The 12,288-nt window shown below is 39.2% G+C and overlaps 1 protein-coding gene across 2 annotated transcripts; it reads left to right on the top strand.

Moving 5' to 3' along the window:
• The first annotated feature begins 4,206 nt into the window (after window positions 1–4,206).
• Window positions 4,207–9,230, top strand: LOC139133827 (uncharacterized). Of its 2 annotated transcripts, none has more exons than XM_070700591.1 (3): window positions 4,207–4,964; window positions 5,361–5,500; window positions 6,704–9,230. In XM_070700591.1, the coding sequence occupies exon 3, from the start codon at window positions 6,794–6,796 to the stop codon at window positions 9,113–9,115; it is 2,322 nt and encodes a 773-aa protein (XP_070556692.1). In that variant the 5' UTR covers window positions 4,207–4,964; window positions 5,361–5,500; window positions 6,704–6,793; the 3' UTR covers window positions 9,116–9,230. The 2 variants fall into 2 exon arrangements, with proteins under 2 accessions (XP_070556692.1, XP_070556691.1); XM_070700590.1 differs by having other exon boundaries at window positions 4,220–4,964; window positions 5,361–5,495.
• The last annotated feature ends 3,058 nt before the right edge of the window (window positions 9,231–12,288 follow it).

Here is a 12,288-nt window from a genome sequence, read left to right as displayed (position 1 = left end):
GCCCCGCCTACAAGGCATGACGTTGTGAATGAAACTATGCAAAGAAATGTAACCGTTGCAGAAGAGTGTAAGGAAGATTACATTGCAACAACATATGACTTAGCTATCGCCAAACCTGCTTCACAATTGCAGGACAGCATGAGACCTAAGTATGACAATATTTTTGTCTGTTTTGGGGCATTTCATATAATGCTTCGCTATCTGTCAGCAGTGGGGTACCTGATGGATGGGTCAGGTGCAGCCCACATTTTAATCGAGAGTGGTGCCCTTACAAAGGGTTCTCTGAATGCATTTCAATCAGGAAAGCACTATAATCAGACAAGAAGAATGCATGTTCTCCTTTCAAATGCGATGGCGAGCAAGCATCTAGATTTGTTTTTACAACTGGAAGAAGCAAATGATAGTTATGGGCAGTTGGTTGAAGGTCTAAAGGTTGTTCAATCGTCACCATCCCCTGAGAAAATGAAAGGTTTGGAGGAAACAGATGAGTACATAGCATTCATGAGGAGGTATGACAGATTCTGTGATGCTACCAGAGCTGGAAAACATGGTGTTAATGCTCAGTTTTGGAGAAATTATATTGATATGGTTGATATCTACATGTTGTTCAGTAGAGCTGTACGAACAAATGATGTTGATCTTTTCTGCTTCATGCTTGGGGAAATGATTGACATTTTCTTCGCAGCAAATCGCCATAACTATGCACGCTATATGTGTTTGTACTATCTAAGGCTCTTGAATATGGATACCACACACCCTGGCATTAGAGAACAACTTGAAAGGGGTGGTTTATCTGTGAGGTTGTCATCCAATTCATTTGCAAGACAACCAGTGGATCAAGTGCTAGAGAGCACGATAAATGCTGATGCAGCATCACGACAGACTGGAATCTCTGCATTCCATCAAAGTCAAGGAGCAACCATACGATGGACAGTTACTAGATCGGCCAGAAGTACCATTGTAGGATATCTTTTTGAAAAAGCTGCCATAAAGAAAGATTTTAGTCCCTCCCATGAAACACGGAAGTCAAAAGTGAGTAAATTCCACAAAGATTTGGAATGTATTTCAAAAATGATCGAGACAACTATGAATCCTTTTGTTGAGTCCTTGATTGAAGACAGCAATCTGTATTGTTTGGCAGATGGCAAAAGATGCCAGATTATGTAAAAGATGACATGTTAAATCTCTTTGTGTTTGGGAAAAAGTGGAAAGAAGATTTTCTTCAAGGATGCTTAAAAGATCCTTCAAGATTTGAGAGACCACTGCCAAGACAGAAAGTGAGAAACTTTGCAAGTGCGGCTGCCAAGAGTAACGTACGAGGTAAAGATGAAAAGGTTGTAGAATTGAAGACAACACGGGATTTGCTTGGCAGGTTGGTTTACCTTGCTTGTACAAGTAAGATTGAGCTTGAGAAAGTATTTCCTTTTCCACTAACCCCAGTTCCTCTCTCTTTGGCCAGCATTTATGGCACAATGAAGAAGACACCAAAGTATAAACTTTCCAAACATCTTGAAGGTATGATTCGACACACACAGCCAACAAGAGTTGACACGATTCTCTATGACGCAATGTTTATAATCCAGTCATTACCTTCTGATCTGCCATTGAATTTTGGAAAAGTGGCTGAGCTGGTCCTGCGGATCATATGCAGTGTACAAGCAGGTGAAGTTCACTTTGTCTGTGACAGTTATGTGAAAAGTATAAAGAATGCTGAGCAAAATATGAGAGGTGCAAATGATGCATCATTTCACATCACTGGTGCAGATCAGTTACGTCCGAAAGATTTCAGATACGCACTGAGATCAGCAAATTTTAAAACTGCTCTTCTCAAGTTCTTCATTGAAGAATGGAAGAATAACAGTTATGCATCTATCATAAAGCAAAAGAGAGTTATCGTTGCACATGAGGGACACTGCATCCAATATACAGCTACTTTGACAGATATTGTTGAACAAACTGAAGCACCTGAATATATATGTTCACATGTGGAGGCCGATACCCGCCTAGTGTACCATCTCAACATATTATCGAGAGCAATACCAGGACAGAATGTTGTCGTCCGGGCAACAGACACTGATATTATGGTCAACCTGCTGTTCCATGCCAGACAACTCAATGCCAATCTGTGGATGGACCTTGGACATTCAAGTGATAACACTAGAAGGTATGTCAATATTACAGCACTGGGAAATCACATTGGCCCAGTTCTTTGCAAGGCTTTACCGGGCTACCATGCTCTGACAGGATGTGACTACACATCACCCTTCTTCAGGCAGGGAAAGGTGAACCCATGGAAGAAAGCAGCAAAGAATCCTCTCTGTCTTGAAGGACTCGGCATTCTTGGAGAGAATATAAACTTTGCCGATGACGATAACCTGATAGAGCGATATGTATGTTCACTCTATGGTCAGGGAACATTATCATCTGTGAATGAGGCGAGATTGAAAATCTTTCTCATGAAATATAAACCAACCAATCCAGAAAGTCCACTGGGGAAAATAAGGGAATTGATGCAAGTATGCTGCCACCATGCAAAGATGTTCTTGAACAAAAATAAAACGATGCAATTATGTGGCATATCTATGGAAGCATGCACATCTACGAGATCCTCTTGAAAACATTGAGCCTACAGATCATGGCTGGAAAGAGGTTGATGGAGTTTTTCTACCAGTCTGGTTTACTGGTAATCAAATGCCAACCATTCTTGCTCAGATCATTCAACCACAAGATATCACTAATGAAGATGACGATGACGACAGCAATGACAACGACAATGATGACCACAGCAACAACAACGATGATGATGATGATGATGATGATGATGATGATGATGATGATGATGATGAGTGATCATATTAACAATGAGAAAAATGAAGATGACAGACAGATAATGTAACGGGAAAGGAGAAGTTTTAATTTCTGGTGACGATTGCTTGCCATTTATTTTGAAAGGAACGAAACTAACAGTCACAAATACAGATCATGAAGATGTGGCTATTTTTTTTTACTAAAAAGGGCGTTTTTGACGGGAAAGTACCCAAAATGGCAATTTTTTATTGAGTGGGGTCAATAAGACCGCCTTCTTTGAAATCAGCACCAATTTTTACATGGAAGGGACTTTCCATGCATCATTTTATTTCCAAATGTGAAAAAACGAAATCATGTAAAGTTATTTTTGTCTAAAATTGACCATTTTTGAGGGAAAAGTGGCCAAAATGGCAATTTTGTCTTAAGTGAGGTCGATAAGACTGTCTGTTTTGAAATCAGCACCGATTTTACATGGAACAGAGTTTCCAGACATGGTTTTATCTCCAAACGTGAAGAAAACGAATCGTTTTTAGTTTTTTTGTCTAAAAATAACTATTTTTTGAGGGAAAAGTGGCCAAAATGGCGATTTTGTCTTGAGTTAGGTAAATAAGACTACTTTTTGTGAAATCAGCACCCATTTTTACATGGAATGAACTTTTCATACATCATTTGATCTCCGAATGTGAAGAAAACAATAGGTTTTCCGTTTTTGTCTAAAAATGACCGTTTTTTGAGGGAAAATCGGCCAAAATCGCAATTTTGTCTTGAGTTTGGTAAATAAGACTACTTTTTGTGAAATTAGCACCCATTTTTACATGGAATGAACTTTCCACACATCGTTTTATATATTATTGCGAAGAAAACGAATCGTTTTAAGTTATTTTTGTCTAAAAATGACTATTTTTGAGGTAAAAGTGGCCAAAATGGCAATTTTGTCTGGAGTTTGGTGAATAAGACTGCTTTTTTTGAAATCAGCACCCATTTTTACATGGAATGAACTTTTCATACATCATTTGATCTCCAAATGTGAAAAAAAACAAGTGATTTTCAGTTTTGACCAAAATGACCATTTTTTGAGGAAAAAGTGGCCAAAATGGCAATTTTGTCTTGAGTGGGGTCAATAAGACTGCTTTTTTTGGAATCAGCGCCGTTTTTTACATAGAATGGACTTTTCAAACCTTCCTCACCTAAAATTCTGATTAAAGCCACCTATCTCCTAGGGTACTACTGCTTCAGCAGCCAGCTATAAATCAAGTTTAAGAGTCACTCGACACTGGTGGCGGGCTTCATACATCTACCTCATGCATGTACCTCTTTCTCCAAATATTTACCCACAAGTCAACGTCCATATATTAGTATCCACACACATTGCGAAAGGATGCTTGGGAAGGATAGTTTAAGGTATAAGGTTCACCCAGCATGGCCGTCTTCTCAGTAATCCGTCAACAAGGAGCACGTACGTTACTATTGACATCTTAATCTCAGTTCAAATTACGTTCGGGTCAAAGATCCTAAGACCCTTTGGCCTTGTCGATGTATCCGCAGAGACGACGTTACTAAGACTCTTCCATGATTTGAGCAGGGGTTTTTGAATACTGGCGATAGATTTGTCCTGGAGCCGGAATATTCTGATTTTCCCGTAGAGAGTAGCGTGAGTACTTCAATGATGGGCAACTTTCAGTCAATACCAATGTCAGTGACAATTTCAGCACTCGTCGAGTTTGGAAAATATGTCACATTTAATTTAACTGGTGGTGAGCTGCAGAAAGAGTCGAGACAAGTACCAGTGCAGAATGCCTTTCAGTTGTTGATGGGCGGTGCAAGAAAAAAAACGTGGCCGAAACAGCGACAGCTTGACAGACCTAACGCTCGTTACAAGCTGCACAATGACATTGTACAGTGGCTGCAAGGGCAGAATCTAGGATGGGACTACGGCAGCAGATCTCTTGGTGACCAATTTGTGAACGTTTTAGGGGATGCTCTGTGGCTTATTGACCCTCATCGCTCAAAATTATCCTTACAACAGTGTGTGATTCCAGAGTGTTATAACATTCAAAGGCTACAACTATCCATCAGGCCATCGACATGTTTGTAAACCACTGAAGGCAGACGAACTACAAAATTCATCACAACTTTTGTTCAACATTCTTGAACAGGTATGTTTCATGTAATTTTGTCCTGCTGTCAGTGTTAAAACTATTGAACGGGTATGAAGTGTTTATTAAAAAAATACTGGAAGAAAATAATCTGTGGTGCCACTTTGAATACATATTATTTTGAAATACCACAATGTATATGTATACTGTGTGTATGTATGTAGGTATGTATGTATGCATGCATGTGTATATATGTATGTAGGTATGTGTGTATGTATGTATGTATGTATGTATGTATGTATGTATGTATGTATGTATGTATGTATGTATGTATGTATGTATGCATGCATGCATGGTGTGTGTGTGTGTAAGGAGGAAGTCTGAGAAAAAAAATATTCACAATGTATTTCGTCTGAGTATCTCTCACTTTAAATGTATTGCAAATTTCTCATTCAGTCTTGGATCTGTAAAAAAGAATGGTCAGTCATCAGAGAAGCTACTGAATCCCTTGCATCAGTCTTCAATAAATATGCATCTTATCTGAAGAAGCAACTAGACATGACAACTACCCATCATAAATCTCAACAACTGGTAAGGTATGTTTTCTATTTATTATTTAAACTTCATGAAAGGAACTTTATATGCATAGCAAAACCAATTGTATTTCAAGGAAATCACTGAAATTATATTTAACTCGAAGCATCCTCCTCAGGGCTCGAAATTAACTTTTTAACCCTGGTAGTCCACTTGGGCTACCATTTTCTGAAGTTGGTAGCCCAGTGACAATGGCTGGTAGTCCATGAATATTTTAGTTTAGGGATACTGCACTCGTCCGAGTATAGGCCCGGTTCAGAAACACAAAATAGCAGTAAAACTAGGGACTTCAACTCAAGAAACCCCATATTAGGTGTCACGAACGCTTAATTTATGCTATGCTAATTTATGTACATTTTAATACTTTCGATCACTTTCAAAATCGGCTTACACATCCAAAGAAATTGTAACTTGAGTAAAGAAAAACAGAAAAAAATATTCTCATGATCATTATGAACTGGTATGCCTTGTTACCCCCAGTCTCTCTATACAGAACGTAATACATTGATACTGATCGACAACCATAGATACACTGTAGATAAAAGACAGCGAGACTCAACCAAGCTTAAGTGACACAGTGTTTTATATTACTATTTCAAATCAAACTGATTACACAATGTCTTGGCAGTTTTGTGAAATTTCAGCATCAAAACCCAAAAACTTGACACAAGTACATCTTGTATGCTGCCGACCAACAGCATAGTGTGAACTGGCATGCAAAGACTACACACGGAAAAGCAATTCAACATTCTGGTATCAAACGCTCGGTATCTTGTGAAAACAACAACAAAACAATGGAAATTTTAATAGTTACCAGAAAAAAAAAAACTCTTCACAGATGAAATGATAATGGCTTCAAGCAAATGAAACTGCATGTTGACTGCATTTAGCTCGTCCCAAAGTGACGGACATCGCACGCCAAGTATTTCATGTCCCAGCTTTGGTAGTCCGTGTGGGCTACCATTTCATTGACTTTGGTAGCCCCAGGGAAAAGTTGGTAGTCTGTGGACGCGGGACTACCGCTAATTTCGAGCCCTGCTCCTCATATCACATGATGAAGCCATGATTTTTAAAAGTAATGATTTGAAAAATTTCTTGGAGTAAATGTACATATATCATGTTGCAATTCCAGGACTGTCCTGTACCGGTATTTGTAAATCAAAGTATACACTGCTACTATTGTTTTTCTGTTCTATTCCATGCAGGTCAGACAGTTGGAAGATAGCATTGGTATTTTTAACCTCCCAACATCAACTGCAACCTCACTGAAAACACTGGATCTTGTTGAACCAATCATGACAGCTCTCAATGCCAAGGAAGCTTTCCAGTTCATATGTGTGAATGAAATGTTACCACTTGACAGGAAGAAGCGGTATGAATCTATCAGGACTTTGAAACTCAATGGACTGCCTACTAGAGCCGTGCTTTACACATACTCACCTGGTGGAAATATATCCAATCAGCATTTCATATGGAAAGAACCTGCAGACACTCCTAGTGAAACAGTCAAGTCTAAAACTGCACAGCTTACCATTGAAATAGAGAAAGAAGCACCAAAGTATCACACACGACAGATGAGGAGAGAGTTTTCTGACAAAGTAAGCACTCTAGCCAAAGTAAAACCAATGCATCTCAGAGAGCTGTATCGTCTTTTGACAAATGATTCTGCTGCCCCCTCCACACAACAGGAAGCAGAAAGAGACCAGAGAGTGCAGATGATGGTTGAACTTGGTGATCCCAAGATTTTCTGTGACTTGCGTACTCATAATCCAGGCCGCCCTCCAATGTATGAGAAATTTTGGGAGGTTACAGCTCAGTACATAAACAATGTGGCAGAGACTGCAGTGCATGAGCGGAGACATGAGTCAGTCACTTACATGGCAGCTGCTATGAGTGTTCGACATCTTCGTGATGAAGTAACCAAAAGGTGCCCTGAAAACACACCTGCTCCATCAAAACAATGGTTGCGCCTCCAATTCTGGCCAAAAAATCCATATACCAGATCAGCTGTACAACATACTGGTAAACTTGAAGTGAAATATATGGTCCAACAGCGGCAACTGCGAAAACCACACATTGACAGCCACTATGCATCGGCCTATTTCCATTACTTAAAAGAAATGGCCATTAAGTTCAGGGACTATGTTTCCTTTCTGTGTCTTGATGACAAACACAAAGTTAAAGTTGGGGAGCCAGGAGTACCTGTGGCGGCAGTAGAAAGGGGAAAGCAAGTCTTAGTTGGTCTTAACACAAGTTTTGAAGTAGCTGACCATGACTTCACAAAGATGACACTGACGCCTAGTGTTGCATTGATGGTTGATGTTCCAAGATTCATCACTGATAGCTTTTATCGTGGCAGAGTGTTTGTTGGCATCAAGTGCAGCACCTTTGAAGCATCTTCACCCCAGCGACATGCCACTGAACTCAACAAAGTGCTCCGTACACTTGATGATGATGCTCCCATGAAACTGATGTATAGTGATGGTGGGCCTGACCACAGAGTTACATATTCAAGTGTACAACTCTCCTTGATCTCAATGTTCCTTAAGGATGACCTTGATGCTATCATAGCAGTTCGTACACCACCAGGCCACTCTTGGAAGAATCCTGCTGAGCGGATTATGTCAATTCTAAACCTCGGCCTTCAGGCAGTTGGTGTAATGCGGAAAGAAATGAGTGATGAGTCTGAAAAGCTCTTGCAGAAGTGTAACTCCATGAAAGATGTGAGGGAAATGGCAAAGAAAAATCCACAGCTGAAGGAAGACATAAAGGATAGTATTCAGCAACCAGTATCATTGATCTCATCTATTGTACAGAACTTGCAACTCAAAGAAGAAAAGTTCAGTGTCTTCACAAGTGCCAGTGATGAAGAAATTGATCAACTGTTGGACCAACTTCACCAAATAGATGACAGCTTATCAATCAAAATGACCAAGAAGCAAGTGCTTCAAAGTGAGAACATGAAGGAATTTTATGACAAGCATGTCATGGAGAGACATTATGTGTTCAGTGTGATGAAATGTTCTGACAGTGACTGTAAGTTCCACAAAGCCCCAAGACTGCCAAATGATGTTTTCACTGGACTTCACCATTTGCCAGACCCAGTTCTGGATGACTCTGGTATGCACTATAAACCATTTGCTGAAGTGTACGGTACAGTGACGACTGAGAAAGATAGGCCATCTTTACAGTCAAACACATCTACCACCAAAGGCCATGGTCTTCCATTCAGTCCAAGTGCCCAAACTGCCTGCCGGGTTAAGCGTACAGTGATGTGTCACGAATGTGACAAACCGAGAGTGCTGCATGGCACAAACAAACTTAAACAGCATGAACTTAACCAATTAGATGCTGCAATGGAAGAAGTAGACTTCACATGTGGAACAGATATCCACAATTTCATTCCTGAAGGACAACCAGGTCACATCATCAGCAAAGTCTATGTTCGGCATGATCTGCAATGCACATCTCCAGTTGAGATACCATACTTTTCATCATCTGTGTTTCCTGCACTTTGCAGTCATTGTGGTAGTGGTGAAGATTTACTGTCTGGAGAGAGAGCAGCTGACATATACCCAACATGTACTGATTGCTATGACACCAACCAAAGCGGCTGAAGAGAAAGAGAAAATTCTTTAGTGCGCGTCATCAGTGACTTCATGAACAGAATACATGTGACTATATTGATAACGCTATAAAACTGACCCTCCTCCCTCCCTTGAGGGAAAAAAAAAAAAAAAAAAAAAAAAAATTCGCGTCACCGCACCATTTTATAAAGAAAGGCCTGACCAGAAACATTTCTTTCTTTTTTTTGGCCTAAACTTGGTACAAAAGTAGTACTTTGTCAACTGTGACAAACAGGAAAAGCATATGACAAATTTGACTTTTCGTACTTTGATAGGAGCGGGAGTTTCTGGGATTAGCAGTACAGACAAAAAATTACGGCAGAAGAATAAAGAAGGGCAAGAAAAAGTAGAATTCGAGCAAAACCAAAAGCTATGGCCCACGATCAGTGTATTTGAGACCCTAACAAGTATTTAATCTCCCGGTACTGCAGACTGAAGTGATGTATGTGCATCCCCCACGCAGTTGTATTACTTTTGGCTGGCAACGCCAATCTATTGACGGCCCCGCGACACAGATGGACGTCATACGCATAATAATAGTTTAGATTGTACAAATAAATTGCTTTTGCAAGTGACAGCTACTACATTAGAGGGCGACAGAGAGTTCGTTCACCTTAGTATGAGGCTGTGTTCTACAGTACCCCTTAACATTATGACCTCGTGCATTAGCCTCGTTATTGTGAAGGATATCACATGTAAACATTATATTTATACATAATACTGATAAAGAGGGCAGGTCAACATGGTTTTCTCAGCCAATGCGGGTGTTTTTTACTTGAAAAATGTTTGTGGAATACTGACCGCCTTGTTTCAGAGGTAAAATCATTGAAAGTACAAATGGCAAATTATCACTTTAGATCATAAATTCTTGCAACTTATAACGTTTTTTTTCTCTCAGCTCTAATGCTCGCTACAATTATATGTTCTTGTCAAGGTCAGCATGGCGCAAGACGTAGAGGCTGTGTTTCATTTTCCGAGACAGTACTTTGATGGGATCGCGACAATATTTCGTTATGGTCTTATAAATTCTGTTCAGCAACGTGAAAGAGATGTTAAAGATACATTTGAAAGTTTCGAGTTTTGTGGAGATGCAGATACTGAACTGCGAGTTCTTGCGATAGGATCTTCTGACGGTAAGGATGCTGACTGGTAATGCCCCTCTCTCTACTCTCGCTTGCACCAAAAGGTCATACGATAGAGGACAAGTCAGTAGAAGTCATTACAAATGAGCATGGTGATTTCCGAAAGAATACAATTGGCGTAAACTTATGGTGTATACTCGTCGGTCGAAGATATCAAATGCTACAAAATTACATTTATTAGTCGTTAAAACGTCACTCAGTCTGTCAGTTCCGTTGGCGTCTCTAATTAATTTTTGTTTAGCGTATTTTGTCTATGGCTACAGGAAATATCAAAGCATACAACTCAAACACTAAGTTCCACTTATCCTTTCACAGGAACCTGTGACATTCCAATAATTGACACATTGGTCAGCAAATTCAGCAAGACTAATTACATAGTCGTTGATCGGTCAGAACGCATGGTGAAAAAATTTAAAGACTTGGTAAAATCGAAACAGGAACTTGGAATATGGAGGAACACACAGTTCGAGTTCCATCCGATAACTATAGAAGAGTATCTAAGGAAGACTAAAGGTAGAAAAGCGCCTACTGGTTTTGACATCATACATCTTCAACACAGCGCCTATTACTTGGTTGACCCAGGAAACATTCTACTAGAGCTGTACGCGAATTAATGCTGGAGGAATGCTATTTACTATTCTGTGTGTTGGTATGATTCGTTCTTAATATGATATATTTTTTACATCACGGGTCTTAAACTGGCTGTAAAGCTAATAGGATCGTTAGCAAAATAACTAGTTTGGAGTTATTTCAAATAAGGAAGTGGTTTAGCGATTTCGCCACGTAGGAACTTACCTTTGTGATTGTTTTTCTCTCGTTTAATTTTAGCTTTTTGAATGGTCGGAATTTCCATTATAAAGTGAAGTCGGAAAACGACTATACGATTTTGTGTTAAGAGGAGGTATCTGCCTGGTATCATTTTAAGTATAAGAATTTTTCTTAGAAGGAGTGTTACAGTATTAAATCTCACCAAGGCCATTATCCGTTCCAAGATATCTGTAATTTTGTCAAAGTACGAAATTATGCAAATAAGAATCCTATTCTAAGTCGCAACTTCATCCACATCGGCTAATGTGATGATTGAAGAAGTATCATACAAAATATATTACTTTTCGACCTACTTCAACATTTTTTATGCTGGGAAAAACGATTGGCGATACCCCATTTTGTGTTCTTTAGGTTGTAAAAGAGTAATCAATTCTTTTTATGTCTTCACCACTGAAATAGAATCATGAATTTGCCACTTTATGATAAACTTAAATCAAAGTATCATATTGTTAATTGGGTAGTTTCACTGTTTGCATTTCCAGGTGCGTGGGAAGAGATACACTCCCGAACAGCGAACATCATCCCTGATCCCCTGTTACCGGGGGCAGCTTCTCTTCGTGAAATGCTCAAACGCTGTATTCCGGACGTGAAGATACAGACTCGGTACAGAAAGAGGAAATTCAAGGCTAATGAACTTTTCAAAGAAGAATCGAAAGACGGAAATATGATGTTGAACTTTGTTTTCCAAAATACACAACTTTAGACAATCAGTTCCGCCAGAGGTTGTCAGTGATTTTATGAAGTTTTTCAGAGGATGCTGTAATGATGTCAATGGTAATTTGTATTTCCCCGGGCCGGCAGATGTCGAAGACATCGTTGTTATAAAAGAATGTTGATAATATTTATTTGATTAATTGTGATGTAATGCAGCTTTTTACAATGATATGGTTTCGAAGGTCAACATTCTATATCTTCAAACACAATTTTTATCATCACTTGAATTAGAGAACCAGTTTCCGTAGATTTACCACTGACATAATTCGTGCCCTAGAATGGGGTGCATGACGAGTTCGTCAATACTATGTGGCCCATATTGTTCGCTATTCCTGAAATAACTATGTGGATGTCATAGTTAAATGTCTCCAAGATTTCTTTTCTGTGTAATAGTAATAAGTAACGTATATGATTACACAGAATTACTAAATACGTAGGTATCAATCAAACAATAATGTAGATGCATTTGTAATTTCAGAA

Source organism: Ptychodera flava, chromosome 5 (genome assembly GCF_041260155.1).
Source record: "Ptychodera flava strain L36383 chromosome 5, AS_Pfla_20210202, whole genome shotgun sequence".
Lineage (NCBI taxonomy): Eukaryota > Metazoa > Hemichordata > Enteropneusta > Ptychoderidae > Ptychodera > Ptychodera flava.
The sequence above is the reverse complement of the archived record's forward strand: the minus strand, read 5'-3'. Positions and strand labels throughout refer to the sequence as shown.